The 22,558-nt window shown below is 35.6% G+C and overlaps 1 protein-coding gene across 1 annotated transcript in view; it reads right to left on the reverse strand.

Moving 5' to 3' along the window:
- Positions 1–5,400: 5,400 nt before the first annotated feature.
- The window catches only part of SATB2 (SATB homeobox 2), a 182,538-nt gene continuing 165,380 nt past the window's right edge, over positions 5,401–22,558 (reverse strand). The window contains exon 11 of the mRNA XM_063111484.1: positions 5,401–5,862. Coding sequence (XP_062967554.1) covers positions 5,401–5,862 — 462 coding nt within the window. The remainder of the gene's footprint in view (positions 5,863–22,558) is intronic.

The raw sequence follows: 22,558 nt of genomic DNA on the forward strand, positions 1-22,558 counted from the left end.
AGCGTGTGTCTTGAATAAATGACATGTGAAAAAGAACATATACCCATTTTGGGATCTAGAGTTAGGCCAAGATCCTTTCTCCCCTGTTAACTGAGTATGAGAATGCTTCCAAGGAGTGGTTGTGAAGGCGAGAAGGGATAACGGACCTGGGAGAGGCTCCATCAATGTTAGATTCCTTTTTCCTGCTCCTCCGGAGTCACCGTTGGTCTGCTAATCATGCTACAGTATGTCTTCTACTTCTCTAAGTTTCTGAATATGTTGTTTTTTCACATATTTAATAAAAAAATAATTCAATCAAAAAGTGTATTTTTCAGTGTTGACTATGTATTAGGCACTGTCCTAGGTGCTGGGAAACCCAATGACTGGGATTTGGCTGCAGTTTTCAAGGGCTCATGCACAATAGGTATTTAACATAGTAACAACATGCTACAAGTTCTGGGAATACCTCAGGAGCTACATGAATATAAAAGGACTGTAATACATTGTCAGAGTAGATCAGGAAAGGCATACTGGACGAAGTGATGCTTGAACTGATCCTTAAAGTTAGCCAAGAATGAACTCAGGGTGGGGAGGAGAAAGAGGCACAAAGTACCAAATACTGGGAGTTGCAGCAGGGCAAATGTGCCTCTTCCCTTGCCCTCTTCTTATCTTGTTGTTTTCAACATGCTCCTTTGATGCCTTCTGTGGTACAGGCTGTTATCTGCCTTCCAATAACACACCTTCCCCCCTTCTTTGGAATTAATGGGGCAACTAAAAACATTTATTTGCTTTCCTTGCATTCGGGTATAGGACTTGGAGAAGTCTCCATAAAAGGAAGGGAGTATGTCATTTTTTACTCCTTTTTCCATTCTGGTGTCTAGAAGGTGGGTGTGATGGTGAGAGCTCTAGCAATCGTCTTAGACCATGAAGAAGAGGGAACACAAGAATCAACACAGGAAAAAGTGGAGCTGGAAGCTTGAAGAAGTGTTGTCTCTGACACCTTTACAAAGCCAGCTTAGCTCAGCAATTTCTTTTATGTAAGAAACAGATAAACTCTTACTTTGGGTCATTATTACCTTGTGATATTTTTTGCTATTATATGTAGCTAAACCTAATCATAAATGATCCACCTTCCAAGACCATTCTAGTTCACAATTATTTACTTCTCTTAATTCAGGGCATGTATTTGTACCACCCATTAAACAGGTAAATCTCTGTCTGAAGACGACATTTATATAACTATTTCACTTTTTCTGGCTTTATATTGTGCCTTTACAACAAGTTACAGGCTCTCTGAGGGGCGAGCACTAAGTCATATTTTTCTTTGTCACTGCAATTTCTAGCCAACTGTCTGGCACAGAGTACATGTTTAATAAATGTTCACTGACGGCGTGACTGCCCTTTAGAAAGAATGTGAAGAATTTTTAATCTTTATTTAAAACTCTTCGGAAAAGGAAATAACAGTGTAAAGAAAAATATGTCCTCTAGGGGGGAAAAAAAGAGCTGAAACTCAACCCATGAAATAATGGCTCTGAAATCACATAATCTGACTTTCTGTATACTCAAGAAATTTCTTACTTTGCTTTCTTGCGAATAGAAATCACCAGCACAAAAATCACCTTCTAGGCAGAAGCCAAATCCATCTGTGGGTAGAGCCTCCCACTTCTGAGTTGTTACCTATGATGAAGTTTGACCCCTAAAAACACCCCCTCATGAATGTGGAAGCTGTTTGTGCTAAAAGTCAAATAAACTCACAAATGCTTTTTCTTCCTGGTCTTTATCCCAAAGGCAGAATTCATTTATATTTGCATAAATAACATGTTTCACCCTTGTTGAGCCTCTAGTTGCTCTTTAAAACCTTCAGCACTCTGTGCTTTGCAGCTGTCTGGCTCTCTGCAAACACCTACTTTCCACCACCTGTCCTTAAAACATACCTACATGGTCCACCGTAGGCTATTAATTATCAAGGGAAAAAAGGCAAGTGAAATTGAGGAAGAGAGGCAAATTATATCTGTATGTCAACCAAATGCAGACAAATGAAAAAAGAAAAAAAAATGGGAAAAACAATTACAATATCAAAATAAAACAAAATCACTTTAAATTTACTTTATCTTTGCCAGTTCTGAAGCTAAGCACTAGCTCTTATTAACTTTAGCCTTTTGAGCAATTTTTTCCATTGTAATCACTTTCTAAAAAATCATTTTCACACATTTCTCAGATACATCAATCCTTTCGGCATTGCTCTATGCACACATTATGGTACCCCAGCTCTAAATATAAAAGACTTTTATTGTGTCCATTAACCATGGACATATGTGCTCCAAAAGTTTCCTGACACGCAGTCATTTGTGGTTTTTTAATTATAAACAGAAAATATTCACTAGAAAAATAAAGTAAGCCCATAAATATAACTTTATACATTTAAGTTCTGTTTGTATATGACAAAATGAGTGGATAAATGACTCTCCCAGTTGCCAGCACCAGGATGTAAGTCTGTGTGTTTACATACACACACAGACACACATACATTCATTCACATGTGCAATTAGATCTATGCATTGTACAGGACTCAAACATATGTACTTGTGGGTACCCCTGTCTTGTTTCTAAAATAAGGGTACGGATTTTCCTTAGACTCACAAGGTCTCACTCTGCATGAAAAATTAAATGGGAAAGAAGGCGATGCCCAGTAAAATACTTGACAAATGAAGTCATTTTTATTGAATGCGCTTTATTTTAACAACCAAAAAATTCTAACAGCCTAACAATGCACATAAGTTAAAAATTAATTATCACTTAGTGATAACAAAGATAGTTGATTTACATGGAAAAAAGAACATTTACAATATGTTAATCCTTATTCACATTGTTGATACCGCAATAAAACACAATTTGTTTTTTTCATTTCACAAAAAAAAAAAAAAGGCAGGAAATTGTGCTTTGTCAAGAGGCACTACAAGAGAAAGTTTCTTCTTCCAAATAGATATTATATGACAGATATTGAATAAATAGACATATATGCATTGTAATTCGCAAAGATCTGGCAAGACCACAGGCTAAAATGCCCACAGATTCACTTAGAACCACTGCAAACTTGGCAGTGAAATTAAAAAATAAAAGGCAAGACTTAGCATTGAAAAATACCTAATAAATTTTTGGTTGAAGTGTAAAAGATACCAAATGCGGATGCCATCAATAGGTGAACCACCTTGTAAGAGCTTGGCAAAATCAATTTACATTACGTGTACAGAGTGACCTTCAGCAACAGTGTAAGAAGACAATTTGGAAAGAGTAACTCGGAGATCAGGAAGCAGCAACCATGGACTTTCTGATTAAAGCTGCAGCATACTACAGAAAAAGGAAGGATGGGCCCAAGGCTTAATTGCAAACAACCATCCTTTTGCAAAGGTATATGACACTCATGTCAAGATAATTTTTAAAACATCATTATTTGAAAAAGTACAGGAAAATGTCCCTTTAAAAACTCCAGAGGTTACTGAGCAGCTAGAATTAGCTTGTATTGCAACATGTCTTCTCCCTGTATATTGTAAGTTCTGAGTTAATATCTACACATAGAGGTGTTTTTTTTTTAACTCCTACCTTTTATACCTTTCAAATATATAAATAGTATTAACAGTTATATTACAATGTTTATGTAGTAAACAGAAAACAACTTTCAAAGTGATATTGCATGAGGTCTTTGACAAGGTTGCATGAGAGCACGACTCAAAAAAAAAAAAAAAAAAAAAAAAGAAATCCAACCATGTGGGACTGTTTAATGGCCATTTTAAAGCATGGGTTAGGTTCACTAGGCCAGTCCAGAAGGTGAGGTCTCCTCTTGCAATTACTATAGGTAGAAGTGGAAAGTAATGCTACTGGTGTTTCTGATAAGAAGTTGAAGATTTAGAGAACTATAGTAGATTGCAGCTTTAATGCTCATTCCATTAAATAGCCAGTTGGCATCAGTTCTGCTTTAGGTAAGGTAATTGCTATGTATGTAAATGCCACAAGGTTTCCTTTTATGACCAGTAGGTGATTCTACTGAAATCGGTTCACTTACTCTATTGCCTGGAGCTGCACAATGATTCAAAAACAGGTTCTTATTAGGGCTGCCATACCAGGGAAAGGGATGGAAGCCTGTGAAATCAGGGACTGAAAATGTTTGGTTATAGGGATGGAATGTGTACGAAGATGAGGAAGCCCAAAGTGAAACAGAAATAAGAAATGTCTTTTGGGAGAGGGAAGAATGGAGATTTATTTGAGAGGGAGCCCCTTTAACTGGGCAGCAACTTCTTTTCTAACTTTACATTATTTTCTATTAAAAAAAAAAAAACAGCAACAGCAAACTTTTAAATGAGCAGGCTTATTAATTTTAAGATGTGAAGCCACAAGCAGGTAAATAAATTCACAAAAAAATGTGGCTCATACTATGAATTCCACATATACAACATCAAAATGTCATTTTATCAAGACTGTACTAATGGACAAGTTTTCTCTGCACTGAATTTCAGTTTTACTTATTTGGAATTCCACAGAAATGCATCTGTTCACTACAGTAATGACAAATTCAATAACGGAACATTGAGTCATTTTATTGAGTCATTCTAAGTGTGCATTGTGTCTTTAAGAGTAATTTGACTTGTACCATTTTAATGTGCCCTGATTTTTTTTCACTTTCCTCCTTTCTTTCTATCTCTCTCTCTCTTTTTCTCTTCTTTCTTTTTTGGCAGTGTCGATTTATTTTGTTAAATACATACCTCAAAAATTACCCATTAAGCTGCCAGATAGGAAGCCATAGAATTAAAATAAAGAAAAAAAATCAGGGACAAACACAGAAAATAAATAGGAATTCAAAAATAGTCACCCCACCCTGAGAGCAGGCCACAGTTTATCAAAAAGCCAAAGCGACTCACTGTGAAGTGGTTTTTTAATACATAAACAAGTCTTTTTTTTAAGAACTCATTTCACAGTCTATTCTTTTGGATTGTAAAGTTCTCTGTCCCATGCAATTTTAATATATATATGTAAATATAGAGATATATACATATACATATACACACACTTGTAGCTTCCTTCATTTATTTCGTAGGTCTTTTTATCCTGAAACTTGCCTGATGTAACTTCTATAAGTGCAAGGAAATGAAGGCGGAGTCTCCTGTGATTATAATCACTATGATCCAGTCAATTGTAAAAGTGTAACACTTTAGTGTCTTTGCCAAGGCTATGTCTGATTCGGAAATACTGAACTTAGTCTGTAGGGATATCCTGTGCAACAAAGAAATGTCAAAAAGGGTAAGAAAAAACCAAAACAAATAGACATAAAAAAGACAAAAATAAAATAAAGCAAAAAAAACTTTGTCAAGGAAACTAAAACAGAAAATCCTTGGACCAATGTATTGCTTCGCCTGGTGGGAGTTCACATTATCTCTGGTCAACTTCTGCAGGCGCCGCCTTGCTCTTGTCGGCGTTTTCCTCCTCGGCCTCCACTTTGTACATCTCCTCCGAGCCTTCCTCGCTGTCGTTCTCCTCCGACTCTGTCAGCAGCTCCTCGTCCTTATACTCGGCCACGTCCACCGCAGAGCCCAGGTGCTCCTTCAGCTTCCCGTGGTGCTTCACGTGGTACCGCTGGTTCTGGAAGAACTTGATGATGGTGTGTTTGGGCAGATCCAGCTGGGCAGAAAGAGTATGGATGGCTTCCTGGTCAGGGTACAGGCCTACATCATGAATAAAGCTTTGCAGGATCCCCAGGGCTTCCAAGGAGATCTTTGTGCGAGACCGCGGCTTTTTGGCACAACTGTCTTCAGTTGGAGGAGGTGGGGGAGGCGCTTCTTCTCTGGGAGGGGAACTCTCCTTGGCTGGCTGAGACTGCTGTCTATGAAGGACCTGATAATTGAAAGGAAAAAAAAAATGAGCATTCAACTTACAATTTTACCTTTCAAAAGTCATCAGCCCTCTGAAATACGTGTTATCTACCCAGCGCGAGTTACGCAATAGTCATTTGTAAAGTCAGGTCTTTGGAAAGCTTCAAGAGCAATTCTGGAGATTTAGAATCTCATCTACAAAACAAGAAGTTCATGATAGTAATGTCTGCCAACATTTATATTCTGTGGCATAAAGAGTTAAGTCGTTTGTTGCCCAAGATCATTTGAATTCAAGACATCTGACTTCAGAGTCTTCCATACCTTTAACCACCAGAATATGCCACCTCTCTGAAGGCTAATGACAAAGAAACTGGACACAGAAGGGAAGTGTGGGCTCTGCAATCAGACATCATGGATTCAAGGCCAGACTCCTGAACTTAGCTAGCTGGTTATCTTGAGCTAGTCACTGAACATCTTTAAGACTCAATTTTATTATCTACAGAGGAAGGATAAGAAACTGACTTCTAGGGATGTTGTAAGGATTGAATGGCACAATCTATGTGAAGAATAGTGCTTGTTTTAAGTCAAGAATTGGCAAACTTTTTCAGTAAAAGGCCAGATGGTAAATATTTTAGGCTTTGCAGGGCCACACAGTCTCTGCTGCAACTATTCAACTCTATTCAAAATAAACAATGAGCATGGCTGTGTTCCTGTAAGACTAGATTTGACCCATGGGTCATAGTTTGCCCGCCCTGGCTTAGAGCAAACAGTCAATAAATGATAGTCATTATTATGATCAGCCTCATAATTAATTACTTGTAGAGTGTTATAGAGGAATAGTTGGTACTTGAGCTAGAAAACCAATCCTTTGAAAATAGGAACAACTTTTCTTTATTTGCTTTTAGTTCTGATTTTAATCTTTAATCAAAAAATGTTTTTTAAAAGTATAGAAACTTTGAAATTAATTTAAAAATATAACTTTCTTAAATTACGAATTTTAAGTAACTATTTTATACTGATATAGATGGACCTTCTTTGTAGCACTTAAACTACATAATCCTCTGTTTTGCTCATACTTCCTAATTTCGGGATTTTTTGTCAAACTTTGAAAACTTAATGTTGAAGTTTTCTAGTTGTTGTAATTTAAATAATTTCTCTTTTATCTCTACCTATTCTCTACTCATTAAAAAAACAAAATGAAACCCTAGCTATGCAAGCTAACTCGTGATTTTCATAATTACTTCTTCAACATTATCTCTCAACATGAAGTAATTTCCCATTCTAATAGTAACGTCTCAACTTCTTCGGTCTGACAAAGAAAGAGAGAGATACAGGGGAGATTGTCAGAAGAGCTTGTCCCCTGCTCTCATCACAGGCCTCTGTGAGAAGGACTTCACAGAGAGGGGACAGGGAGTGTGCGGTCCTGCTGAGGAACCTTAGCCGCTGCTCACAGCTTACAACTTCAGTCACAGTAAAAGAATTAAAAGGCTGCCGTGGATCGTCCCCATTCAAATGTGTTACGTTGATTCCAAAGACAAACCACACTTCCTGTATTCAGATCAGTGCCTGACTTCCTGGATGCTTCCAAGACCTTTAAGAATAGTGAATTCTCTTTTCAAAAACACATGTTCCTCCTTTAACCATTCTCTCACATTTTATGTAATCTTTTTCATATTAGAGTAATAAATTACACATTTTCCAGAGTCAGGAAGCATCAGTTCAATCAAAGCAGAAGAAAGCCTGTCTAGCTACATTTAAGAACCATTTGTACCACCATCCTCACCACCATTCCTACCACCACCATGCACTGCTCATAGGACCCATTTTTTTAATTGGAAAAAAAAAAAAAAAAAAAAAAAAAAGCATCAAAGCAAGCATTTAAGGAAAAAAAAAAAAAAAAATCTCTGCCATTCATCCCAGTCTCGAGGGCCATATGATGCAAAAATACTTTCCCACCCACCAATGTGAAAATGTCAGTCTATTATAGATAATTTAATGGATATTAGGGCAGATGAAATTGTTATCTAAATATAACAAAAGAGGTTTAAACTTTTCAAATAATAATCAATAATCAAAAGAATAATCAAAAGCAAGTATCTGTCATAATAAGCTGACAGCGGGTGGCAGAAAGAAATCTCAAACACAGGACTATAAAACTTTAGTGGCACTAAAGTCCATATAATGTTGACCAATTAAAATGAATGTTCTTAGCATTTTCTTTACCACTTTTAACTAAGAGTAAACTCATGTGGTCTGTTGTGGTAAGCTGGCATCAGCAAAAAAGTGAGAGCTCCGTTACTTCAACATCCTAATTATCCCTGGCAGGGAAGGCAGAGCTGCATGGTGGGCTTGTGCTGCCCAGGTCAGCTTTGATGGCAGGAAGATATTTGCTCTGAGGCCACAATCTGGGCAACATGAGGACTGTAATAAATAAACCTTTGTGTCAACAGGTGAGAATCTTAGTCTTTGGTGAGAGGGAGAGACTGAAAATATGTACAGAATACAAACTCACAAAACATATACCCAAGCACGAGTACTCCCTATTAGAGCAATTGAGTTAATTGGAAAACAAAAGAGAATTAAAATGCCCCATTTTCTAAATTATGCTTGCCTTCTGTAGTAAAAGTCAGCATTTAACGGTCCCATTTAATTGAATAATTAGATTGGTTCTTTAGGGGTTTTCCATTGTGCATTGGTTAGATTTAAAGAGATTTTCCAAAACTGTACTTTGAAGTTACTATAATCTTTCTGCATGATAGCATTTGTTCTTCTCCTTAAGTCCAACCAAATTGGCCTACTTCACTTCCCGTTATTTCTTAGAACTGAGCAATAGTGACACACACACACACACACACACAGGCTTGGACTATGTCGCCCCAAAACCCCTTCAAGCTTTAATTTTGTCCCCCAAGTTTTATGTATTAGAAACTTAGCCCTCACTGTGACTGTTAAGAGGGTGGGAAATCCCATTATGGTAATTGAAAGGTGGAGCCTTGAAGAGGTGATCGGATTGTAGGACCCTGCAGTAGTGAATGGATTAAAAATGGTGGTCAGGGGTGTGGTTCTGAGGGCTTTAAGAGAAGAGTCTGTCTCTCTTGCTCCCTATGTCTGCTCTCTCTGCTTTCTCTGCTTCCACCATCTTGCAATGTGAGACCCCTGGGTCACTGATGCCACCAACAGATGGACTTTGGATTTCCCAGCCTCAGAAACTATAAGCAATAAGTTTTGATTTTCTTTATGAATCCAGGTGTTTTGTTATAAGCAACAAAAACAGACTAATACAATATATAAAGAAAATATATACTATATATATACTCTTTATACACACACACACACACATATATACACACATATACATACACACACAGAGAGAAGCCAAACATGAAATAGAGAAAGAACAATAATAATAGCAACCACTCACTGAATGTTTATTCTGTGCCAGGAAGTTCTAAGAATTTTATATGGATTAACTAATTTAATCTGACTGTTCCTCATGAAGGTGCTGTTTGGAACAAGAACAAACTGGAAACATGCAGCATCTCAGGAGAACCCTCTAAACTGTAAATCATACACAGGTAGCTGTTAGTACAAGAATGTAGGTTTCCAGAAGACAATGACAATGTCACTGCCCATGATAGATTAGGAAGATGTTTCTCAAGAGAAGTAACAGCAAGAGAAATTACTTACAAAGTGAAATACATAGTTTCTGGTCAGACAAATACAGGTGGTTGGGCAGTATGACAGTATCTACTTGGAGAAGTGATCTCTCTAGCATCTTCTAACAGATAACGAAAGAGCAGTCAAAATATAAAATGACTTAATAGTATCTCTAAGGTGAAACTGTCTGACAAGTAACCAAAAGGGCTGAGCTTTTTCCTTTATACTTACATTTTTCTTTGGCTATAACCTCCTTTCAATAACAATATACATAATATCTGAGATTAAAAGATTCCCAAAGTCATCTGTCCCAACTATCTTCATTCCCCCAAAATGTTCTAACTATTCCAAGCAGAGTATTATTGTCTCTAGACAATTTCTAGCTAAAGAAATTTCCTGCATAACTTCATCTCCAGTCAATTGCTAAGAATTCTTTTTAATATCATACAGCGCCTTCCTCTAGTGGTATAAGTACTGTTAGCAAAAATAAAGTAGAGCCTAATGCTTATATGACGGTCTTTCCTAGACAGGAAAATCAATCCAAACCTTCTAAAATCCTTCCATCTAAAGGGCAGGATCAAGTCATCTTTTATTCACTTTCTTACGTCCTGACTAAATAATGTCAATTCTTTTAGTCTCTTCTTCACAGGACAGGTTTCTGAACTCCCACTTCAGTAAATTTTAGTTTCTCTGTCTGAATTTCTCTGAGCATGTTCTCAATTCCCTGTTAACTAGAAGAAATCAAGTTTGGTCTCTGTCCCTAGCAAGTGTACTGAGAGTCATGTTATTGATTCCTAATAGTTGGACCTATAAGCAGTCCCACTCCTAGGTTCATTTGACAGTTCAGGCATATATTTCTGGCTGATTAATATTTTTTGTCAATTAAATACTTCTTTTATTTATCATGTACATATGATTGCATGCTTATTCATGAATATGTAGACCTCTTCTTAAGGAAGATGTACACATATAAAGAATCAGTCAGTGAAAAATTATACATTATGACCTCATGAGTTCAAAAAAGAATGAGTTCCCATGAGATCCCCCACTCCACAGGGAAGAATTAAAATTTTTTTTTTAATTTTTATTTTTAACTGGCCCATAATAGTTATACATATATATTTTCAAATAACTAGAAGAGAGGATGTTAAATGTTCCCAAAACAAAGAAATGACAAATGCCTAAGGTGATGGATATGCTAATTACTTGGATTTGATCATTGCACATTATATACATGTATCCAAGTATCACATATGTACAACTAATATGATTAATTCTTTTAAGTCATAAAATTCACAATTACCAAGACAATGTCTCTCAATTTAAGAGATAAGCTCTTTCCTAACAAGTTCTTCATATACACAGATTTTCTTTAAATTATTAAGTTTAATTGAGCATTTCCCCAACTATCTATGTAAAACTGCCCAAGTCTATAAACTTTCCAGCTTCATCCTTTTTCCCTTTATAACATGGGCCCAGTGGAGGGAGGGGAAAAAACTCCATTGGTAGCACCTACTAAAGCCAAACACACACACACTGTATAAAACAAGAAACAAATGCTTATGACCTCCAAAACATATATTCACAGCAGTTGTAATCATAAAATTTCCAAACTGGAACACTCCAAGTGTCTGTCAATAGTAGAATAGATAAATAAATTGTGGTGTACTTATATAAGAGTGAGAAAAAATTAACTATTGCTATTTGCACCAATGCAGATAAATATCACAGACTTATTGTTGAGTAAAAAAAGTCAGATGTAAAGAGTAAACATTGTCATGATTCCATTTATGTTAAGAGTCAAGAGTAGGAAAAACTAGAAAATATGTAAGAAGAAGGAAAAAATAGGAAAAACCTACAGGGATAGATGTCAGCATAATGGCTACCTTCGAGGTTTATTTAGTAAAAGAAGGTGAGAGATAGCCTTCTGAGATGTTGAAAATATTCTCCATAATGATTTGGGTGTTGTTTAAAAGGTTGTGTACATGTCTGAAAGATTATCAAGCTGTACAATTAAGATCTATGCATTCAACTGTATGTAAACTATATCATATGTCAATTAAAAGGCACATTTTAAAAAAGAGCCCAGTAATTGACTTTTGTCTACTTCTAAGGTACAACATCTCTTTTCACGTGCCTTTCCCAAATAATGGAATATATCATTCTGTAAAGACAGCTATCCATTGCTTTTTACTCTTCACCTTTGTATACTGAAACCTGCCAATTCATCCTAGCTCTATTTTGGTTTGGATTTTTGTCTATCACAATTGACCTTAATCTAGTCAATGAATTGATTTCTGATAATTTCTGTAACAAAACCGGTTTATTTAAATCTTCTTTCATTTTCATAGCATCTGTTGCTGATTTTTCAGTATGACAGTTAGGTTTCACCAGAGTGAAATATCTAAGTAGCTTCAATAACAATAATAACAATACTAGTAATCATAGGTGTTAGCATTCATGTGAAGCTTACTATGAGTCAAACACTGATGTTAATGCTATAAATATATTTTATGTTATTTAAATTTCACAGTAATGCCGGAAGTAGGTATTTTACCTCATTTTGTGATAGGAAAACTGGAGTTCCAAGAGTGTAGGTAATTTGTTGAAGGCACATACCTTGTAAATAGCAGAACTGGGCTTCTAATTTTAAAGCCCATGCCCTTAAATATTATGTTCTGTTGACTTCTATGAGCAAGACTATACAAAATAATTGAACAAAGTCTCTAGAGCAGGGGAGAGAGAACACAAATAAAATATCAGGTAGTAAGAAATACTATGAGCAATAATAGAACAATGTGTAAGGAGAAAAATTGGAGGGAGGGGATGTTGTTTTAGATAAGGTGACTCAGGAAGGCTCCCAAAGGAGGCAGATTTAGAGAGGAGGGCTGAAGGGAGTGAGTGCTGAGCCATGAAGAGCATTCCAGAAAAAGGAAACAGCAGGCAAAAAGGCTGGGAGGCAAGAAAGTACTCATTATATTTGAAAAACAGCAGAGAAGTCAGCATGTTAGAACTGTGCTGCCCAATACAGTAGCCACTAGCTACATGTGGCTATTTACATTTACATTTAAATTAATTAAAACTTAAAAAAATAAAAATAAAAAAGCTCGGTTCCTTAGTCCTAGTAGCTACATTTCAAGTGCTCAGTTGTGCCACTTGTGCAATACTATATTGTACAGCACAGATATAGAGCATTTTCATCATCACAGAGAGTACTACTGGACTACTGGACAGCCCTAAGCTAGAGAGAAATGACGAGAAATGACAACTGAGAGGGAGGCGGGGCTAGGAGCATGCAAGGCATCAGCATTCTGCTAGAATGGTGATAAAAAGCCCTCACAACAAACTACAATCACACAATCAGATCTAGTCGAAAATACAGTAGGACCTGGAAACTGCTGCTACTATTAGAGAGAGAAGGGAAAATAATCATATATCCACATCCTAAATGAGAAAAACTCAGCTTGTAATACATTACTGGACCTTCATAGGAGTGTTCACAAACAGCAACATTACCATGAAAGCAACAAGAAGTATGCATTGGCACATCTATACTCAAAATAATGGTTAATTTACATCTAACTGATGGCTTTCTTCATCCAAGGTGCTTATCATACCTAAAATGAATTATGTTTAAATCAGTCAGCTCTGGGTTAAAAGAGTAAAAAAAATGTATTCATTTAATCAAATGTTTATGGAGTAGCTACTATAATTGTACCTATTAACTTACAAAGCTTTTAAATAAGGAGTCTCATATCCAACAATGAAGAGTTGATGAGTAAGTTATGGGTAGGACATAAATAGTTAAACATTCACTATGTTCCTTCTTATTTAACTGCTGAAATCTCTCAAAAATATGACATATACGTATATAAACAGACATGAACATGGTAATGAAGAAAGAAGTTGTAAATATATTCAAAAGAGACATTAACTTCAAAATAAAGCTTTTTGCCAAGTCACAAAGCACAATTATAATATGTACACAAGACCTTTCTCTGCCTTCAAAACTGAAAATTTTGAAAACAAAAGGACCTAATGGTACCATGACAAAAGTTGACTGAGAAAGATAAAGCAGTTCTTCTTAAAGCTCTCAGTGTTCAAATAGATTCTGAAGGCCTCAATGAAAACCAGCTGGGAGCCATGTGTAAAATATAATGATTCTTGCCTGCAGGGAAGGAAGTGAGATCTTGAATGATTAAGTTTAGGAAAGTATATAATTCACTGTATCATTATGGGGTGAACTGAATTACTCATAGTAAGCCAAGACTTTGTGGTCCTTTTTATATAGAAAAAATGAGAAATTATTGAGGAGGTGACTATACAGGGTGGTTGAGCCAGTGTGGTCATAGGTTAAAACAAAGTTTCCCAGGTGGCTGCATCTGCTCCCCTATGACAAGTCTCATGCACAGGAGTGAGTCTCACCCAGAGCTTCAGGTCCTACAGGGTAAGGCACATCAGGAGGGGATAAGAACATGTACAAGATGACTTCTGTCTACATTTATTTTGCGTTAATATCAGAATTACTTTGCCTTGTTCAATTTCACCTCACCTATAACAACAGAATATAGCATACTTGATCCAAAAAAGGATAGCATTCTTCCACTAAAAGTTCTGAGAAAAACACATTTAACAAGAACAATTGATTCAAAGTCCTTATGCATAGTTCAATTAGAATTTGTTAAATAGGGGGCCGGCTCACTTGGGAGAACGTGGTGCTGACAACACCAAGTTGAGGGTTAAGATCTCCTTACCAGTCATCTTTAAAAAAAAAAAAAAAAAAAAGAATTTGTTAAATAGATGAACATGCTGTTATTTAAAAAATATACTATATATAAAATATCATGTAACTGAAGTTTCAACAATCCAGCTCTACCTCCTAATTCAACATTAGAATTTTTCACTAGAATTAGAGACTATTTTTTTCAAATTCAGCATTAGAATTAGAGACTATTAATTTCAGCTCAAAAATTCAGCTGGGAGAACTTAGCATTAGCGATTGATAATTAATGTAAATATTAATGGAACTATTATATAAATGTGTCTCACCTATCAGACTGTGAGCAACATATTGGCACACCATATCCCTGGCACACAGAAAGTGCTCAGTACATCTCTGTTCAGCAGCCCTGAACTAATTCCAGATTCTCTCTTCTCTACTTTCAGACCAGTTATTCTTCTTTGTTTAGCACAGCTAGATATTATTTCTTTTTTTGGTTATTATTCCTTTTTAGCAAAACTATATTTAAAAAGTAAAGAAGCTGTCATTAATTATAGGAATTTACATCTAGCATGTATCTGAGAGTGAGGACATAATTTTTTTCTTTTTACCATTTCTGTGTTGAAAAAAAAATTAGGGCATTACATAAATCATAAGATGGCATTGTATAAAAGTTGTAAGAAGTTTCAGGGTCACAAAGTTGTGGTTTTGAATCCAGTCTATCCCAAACGACAATGGCTTATTAGCTGCTTGTGACTCTGAGCAAGTTACTCTCTCTGAGCCACAGTATTTGTTAATCTGTAAAATCTTCCTTGTAGTGTTAGGAAGATTAAGTGAGATAATGTATGCTAAGTACTTAGGAGAGTTCTTGCCCATAGTAAGGCTTCAATAAGTAGTAGCTATCATTAAAAAATGTGAGGATTTTGTAATTAGTAGTATAATGCCTTATACATTTTTCTATCAACATGTTTATTATAAAAATCAGCAATAGATTAAAAAAATCTGTCTGACCTCTTCATCCCTAAGATCTACAGATCTACAAATAGACATGCATACCAATAACTTTTCTTATTTCTTTCACTCAAATACTACATAAATCTTTGCTCTTAACATGGCACCTGGCACATAAAAATGGCCTCTGAAGCATCTGTCACATGGAATGGAACCTCAAAGTCATGACCTGTTCAAGGTGACACTTTCTATACACACACACAGCCTGTCATTCTCTTAGGAAGACATTCTTTATCAGTGGTCCATGGTACCCTGGGGGAATCTACATACCTCATCAAGAGGCCATCAAACTGTTTTCATAGCAAGCTAAGACATCATTTACCATTTTGACTTCTGCTGAAATTTGCACTGAGGGTACAAAAGCAATGGTGGGAAAACTGCTGGCCTGTAGCAATCAAAGGCAGTGGCTCCAAACTGTACTAGTAGTTGTATGCTTCACTGCCACAAGCTCATGGTAAAAATAATGCCACTTTCATTTAAGAATGTCCTTGGTAAAGCAGTAAAATTTTATTAATTATATTAAATCTCAACCCTTGACTATAATTCTTTTTAATACTGTGTGTGAGAAAATAGGAAATACTCATAATGCACTTCTGTAGCATGTTGAAGTAAGATGGTTGTCTTAAGAAAGAACACTGCAATTGTTTGAGTTACAAGCTGAGTTAGCCACCTTTCTCAAGGAATATCATTTTAACTTGAAAGAACAACTAACAAACTATAGTTATTTGTATATTCAGCAGACATGAGCCTGTCACTTCAAGAAAAATATCTTACAGTACTCATTGCCAATGATAAAATTTGACCTTTCAAGCAAAAATTAGAATTTTGGAAAACTTATAGCTGCCACCATAAGCTTAATATCTTCCTAATACTTACAGACTTTTCTGATAATATTGGTGGCGATTTAATAAATGTTTGTTTTTGATTTAAAATATGTCGTACAATGAAATTTGTAAATATTTGTAAGATCTTCATAAGTCAGTAAATTAATGTTTTCCAGATAATCAAAGCATGATGTTATGAATAGGTAAAAGATCCAGTCAAAGCGCAAGGCAGACCAATAGATTATATGGTAATAAAATATAAAAGTATGGAAAGTTCATTGTTGTAATTTCAGATTCAATTCCGCTTTGTAACTAACCTATAACAAACTACTACTTGTAGTAAAGTTTTGCTACAGTATCAAAAAAGAATATCACAATTACCTGGAAAACCTATTAAAAATTCCTTCATTATCCAGTTGCATGTCTGTTTGAGGCTTGATTTTCTTCATCGACTTCAACCAAAACTATGTATCATGTTAGATTAAACGCAGAAGCAATTATGAGAATCCAGTTGTCTTCCATTAAGCCAGAAATTAAAACATTTGCAAAAGTATATAAAACATTGGTACTCTTGTGTTATTTTTTGTTTGGGGAATATAGTTATTTTTCATAAAAATATATCATTTCCATATATGCATATATATTATCTATAATTATTTTAAAGTTAGTAAACATTTCTCAGAACTAATTTCTAATATAGAAATATCAAGAGTTTTAACACGTTATTTGGGTCCCCTTAAGTAAGAACAAAAAGATGTCCAGAGACCAAAAAATTAAAAAACTTCTGTACTACATGAATCACACTCAACACATAGCCTTGCTTTCTCCCTAATGATGACCACTCTACTATAAAGTTCAAAATGGACCCTGTAGTTAAAAACATCTTTACTTGAGCCAAATCACCTAGGAAGGCCTTAGAGAATGGGTGTAGAAAAAATTACACATGTATTAAGATTCACCTCTTTATCACTCAAAGTCATTTTCACATGCAAAACATATTCTCCTAGATGTACAACTCCGCACTATTCTAACATCAAATGATGTTACTTGAGTTGGGTCTTACGGTTGTAATTTCACATCCTAACATTATAAGACTTATTAAAAACCATGGTTTAGTTTTGTTCCTTTTTTTTGGATTATACAGTATCCTAAGGTCAAAACTCAGGAAATCTGTTATTTAAAAAAAAGTATCCATGAAGTGATGACAAATTGCAGACTACAGGTGTTAGATTACATTTTGACTCCAGGCAGGTTTAATATAAGCTGGTTTCCTTTTACAATTGCTCTTAGCACATACAGCTATAGGAAGGGGATTTTAAATAAAAGAGAGAGAGAATAAGGGGAAAAAAAAAAAAGAGTGGTTCTCAATAAAAGAAGACCATGTCAAGAGAAATCAATACAAACAAGCAAAATGGTAGGAAGTCTGACATGGAAATATGTGTTCAATTTCATCCACCCTTCGTCTGGGTTTCCTTTAATATTGTAACTAAGATACTATTGGAACACTGTGTATGTTTTTAATGCAGTTTAATAATTGTTTCTCAAAATAAACACTTTGGTCAAAGATAAAAGCATAAAAACACTGTGACACAATAAGCTGTTAAAATAAACTTGAGTGTTGGAGGAAGCGTGGTTCTTAAAACAGCCTTTGGCTTACATCATTTCCTCATTAGTAATAAATTGAGAACAACTATACCAACAACTTTCATACAGTTTGGGATAAAAAAAAAAAAAAAAAAGTATTGCAGTCATTAATCTGATTATTGGGAGTGTCCAGAATCTGCAAACACCAAAGAGGTGGCTCAGTGAGCTGCTTCTTCAGTATAAGGAGATGAACTGATAGTAAATTAAGTACAGTCAAGATGAATAACCATATCAAAATCAAACAGACACCAAGACAGCATAGAAAACAATTATCTTTCCAGTTAGAACTTAAGAGAGGTAAAACATGGACATATACTGAACCTATTGGAAAGTGTAATACACTTTCCCTTCATCAGAATCATCTGATAAGCAGGTTTACTTGATCATTTATTTGATGCTTAAGCCCAGTAGAAACCGTCACCCAGCCCATCCACCCCAATCTCTCTTGCCTAACATCATGAGCATTTATTTGCTCCCTGTTCCTACACACTTCCACCACCCTTTACAATGTCTTCTCAGAATACCAAAATTAACCTAAGAATTCACAGAAAAATCCTATCTTCTGAAGACCAGATTCGAGGCATAGGTAATACTAAAGTGTCTTTAAAGACCTTTATTTGTGGTAAAATGAATAAAGAATAACATGGAAATAACTAGGGCTGCCAGTTACCTCTAGGATTCCAGTTTTTAAATGAACGCATGACTTCTTTCACTAGTATAATTGACAAAAGAGTGGCTTTTGCACCAGCATGAATGAAAGAAGCAGCTCTTAATTTGAGTTAAAGATAATCAGGGTAATTAAATGAGGAGGGTGAAAGTTTAGGATGACTTGGGTACCAGGAATTCAAAATGGTATTAAAAGAACCAACCTGGACAACCTCATCAATGGCAAAAGGCCAAGTAAGAAAGATGTGCAAAGGTTTCTAGTTGAGAATGATCCATTAGAATTCTTTGTTAATCCAGTTGACTAAATAATTCTCAAGTGAAGTAAAAATGTGACCCAAATGAAAACAACTTCATCAATGCCTGTGATACATGATTTGTGAGCTCTGAAATTTGACTTTTTAAAAACAGACTCAACGTAAGCTTAAAAGGATAGAATACAGAGACTGCTTCAGATAAATACATTTCATTAATAAGTTTTACCAGAGCAGAGTTTTGATTCCTTTTAGGGAAAAACACTTTAAGATAAATGGAGAAAGAATAGATTAAGTACATTTTATAAGAAAGCAGACTTAAATAATGACTCCTAAGCACCAAAGTCAGAATTCAAATCAATTCTAAATCTTAGCATTTATAAATCCAGTGACAAAAAATATAATCTGAAAATCTCTATTTGGAAAAGAATGATTTAGAAACAAGGGTAGTGTGGGTGGGGGGTGGATTATCAATGTACATTTTCAGTCGTAGGATCTCAATAAGTTATGTTAAGCTTCACTGAAACAAAGCATTACTATTACTAATTTACACACAGATTACATAATGTGACTTTGTGGTCATATGTCAAATTTCTATAATTATTTAAGTCCTATAATTAGGACTTTTCAAAGTTCTTTGCCATCTTTTGAACGCCTTGCTTCTTAAAAAAAATAATAACAGCACACTAATCTTAACAGTATCAGTGGGTACTGCAACTTATTCTTCAGAGGAAGAAATGAATACACAAAATCGAGCTCTGACCCAACATCACAGACTCTTGAGTCTAACATTTAAGAAATACACCTTTACTGCTGTTTAGCTGGTTAAATGGAGAAAAATACAAAAATATGTTCTGTTTCAATTTAAGTTTTGAGCACAAATTCCTTTTAGTGTGAATAAACATCTTCTAATTTAAACCTGAACATAACAGCAAAAATGACAGAGGCTACTATTCAATGTTTCAAGTTTAGGGTTAAAAGTGAAGACAACAAAGAAATTAAGAAAAATTAGAATAGATAACAGAGAAGTTCCTATCCCAAATGTCAATTTTGAGTGAGGTTATAAAAGAATTTTTACTTTTCTATTTCTGTGTACCATTTTTAAAAATCCACACCCGATTTCATCAAAATTTGCTAGCACAAAAGAGAGACCCTTGCTGACAAAACTCAGCCAAGAATCAGTCTAAGATTAAAAATCCCTGTAATTGTGATGGCACTAGTGCTGTTTCCCTCCTTCTTAAACGAGAGGGTTTGAATTATTTAAGGATAAAGGGTGTTGGATTAGATTCTCTACTTGGGGGAAAAGAAGAGAAAGAAGGTAATGCATGTGTTTGAGACCTTCCATGAGGTTACTTAGAATCCCATGATAGGCCACATTTTCTGTATAATTTTTACAGTTGGGGAACTCAGAAGTAAGAACGATCTGACAGTTACGGTTAGTGAAAATATTAGATGTTCACCAATAAAATACTACCTCAGCATATTTTTTTGCTTTTTGGATGTAACCACTTAATAACAGGACTTGAGAAAACTGCACTGTGTGAATCAAACACATAAAAGTACAAACACTCCTTTTATAGAAAGCAAATCTTAACCAATGCATTATAATCAACCACTCTAGTAAAAAGCAAAATATCTAGCATTACTACGCCACTGACATATTGTAGTTTATTTTACCCTAAAGTCCAAACTAGGTAAACAAAGTCAAATGATCTGAGAAGGGTTTTCTCCTCTGGAGGCAGAGGCCATTGACTCCAGGGAGTGGCAGCAAAGATTCCTTGTGGCTTAGCACTTAAAAGGTGTCAAATGACAGCTTATCAAACACAGCCTTTAGTTTTCAATGTCATTTAATTTCATCAAAGACTGGACTCCTTGGTATTATTTTCTTTCAAGAGACAAAGAATATGGAAAAATTAAATGATGTGAGGTAAAAAATTCACAAGGTCAGAAGGCTTTTAATTCTAGAGTATTCTTTTCAATTCTAAACCAGTTTTAATTCATTATGGGGATATTGGTTTTACATTCTCTACATTAATGATTTTACTAACTGAAACCAAGTATGGCGAAACTTTTCTAAATTTCGTGGTAGATATACAGGGTGTGAAATGGAAAGCCAACAGGGACGGCATTCTTATTTGGACCATGGCTTCCTCAAGAAAATGAGTCTCCTCCCAGGGTGCCCAGGATGGTCACTGGGAAGAGAAACCTAAACCTAAGAGTTCCTAATTCCTTGGAGCAAAGTAACTGGACTGGTGATTCCTTTTCCCACAAGAAAGATTACCGTCTCCAAGCTGCAGATGACCATTATATTTCCATGAGGCCAGTCATTCAGCATCCTTATCTACTCAGATTCACAAAGCAAGCCCAATCTTGTCTCCATGCAGCAGCGCCTTGGTTTTTCTAAGCATATTTGCTTATCCTGTGTAGGTCATCCTCAAAACTGGAACTGTAAAGTCATACTTTCAAATGTGAATTTGCTTAGGGGTGGATTTAATTTAATAGCTGAGAACACATTACAAAACAAACATACTTATAAATGACATTAGCAGGGAATTAATCATTAACGCTCTCAATTGGTACTGTAAGACCAACCCTAAGTTGCCCCAGCCAAGGTCTGAGAGTTCTCCCTGACTCCTTCCCCTCATCTGAAACTATATCTAGTCAATCCCGTGTGCTGCTGATTATTCTTTTTAAACATTCTTGTATTTATTTTTCCCTCTATATACATATTTCCATTGCTTTAATTCAGACTCATAATCTCTAACCTGAATTACCACAACTTCCTCCCAGCAAGCCTCCCAGCCACCAACGCAGCATCTTGTCAAAGGCCCTCAGTGACCTTAAAGTGGCTCAAGGCTTCTTGCGTGTCCAAGAAGGCTCTGTAACCTGACGGCAGCTTGTGCCACTGCCCCTGTCCTTGCTCCACAGCTGCTGCCTTGCAGGCTGTGCTCTAACAACTCTACAGTGGTAGCCCCAACACTCATGTGGTTTTACCTCTCCAAACTCCATATCTTTGTCTGCTGGGTGCTTTCCTGGAAAGCTTGTCTGATGACGAATTCCATAAGCGATCATGAGCAGCACTACTTCTTAGAAGCCTCCTGGTTCTCCAACTCACCAGGTTTGGAGCATATGCATTCCTTTCCTAGTGTTCTTTCTCTGTTCTTACATGCTGCATCACAGTCATCTGCTCTCATACCTATCTCTACTAATCTGTGAGCTCCTTAAGGATAGATTCTGTGTTACAGTCATCTCTGCATACTCAGAACTCAGTACAGTATCAAGGCACTGTGCTTTGAATGAATAGTTGAAATCTAAAGCCTATCCTAAAATTTCCAGAATACTTCTGTACTGGTAATAGCCATATTATACAGACCAAAAGCCTTTTTAAACTTTAGAACACATCTAATAGCTCTAAGGGGGAAAAAAGTACCAAATCTAAAAAAGTACCAAAATTATTATTTTTTATAAGCACTCACTAAAAAGTACACTTATTTCTGAAATGAGTTGAATTAAAATAATTTAAAATAATTTATTACATTCATACATACACTTTGCATATGCTAACAATGCCATACAGTGACTCACACAGTTCTTTAATTCCCCCCAAATTATCTGATTTAAAATTGCCAACATTGAGAGATATATGCTTAGGGTGTTACACTATTCTCTGGGATAAAAATTGACATATTCATCAGTTGGCTTCTCTCTCCCCTCTCCCAGTCTACAGAAATATTTCTGCTATCAACAGAACTCAAAAGGCCTTCAGCAGACAGTTTCTATGACAAGAAAATTTGCCGGAGGCAAAATAACAAAATAACAAATAAAAATGGAGAATCCATATAAGACAAAAGGAACCTTTAAAAAAAAGCCAGAATTTATAAAAGTTAGTATTTGCTTAAAAATGGATCATATGTATCACAATAAAATCCTGAAATGGTAGTGGGT

Source organism: Cynocephalus volans, chromosome 1 (genome assembly GCF_027409185.1).
Source record: "Cynocephalus volans isolate mCynVol1 chromosome 1, mCynVol1.pri, whole genome shotgun sequence".
Lineage (NCBI taxonomy): Eukaryota > Metazoa > Chordata > Mammalia > Dermoptera > Cynocephalidae > Cynocephalus > Cynocephalus volans.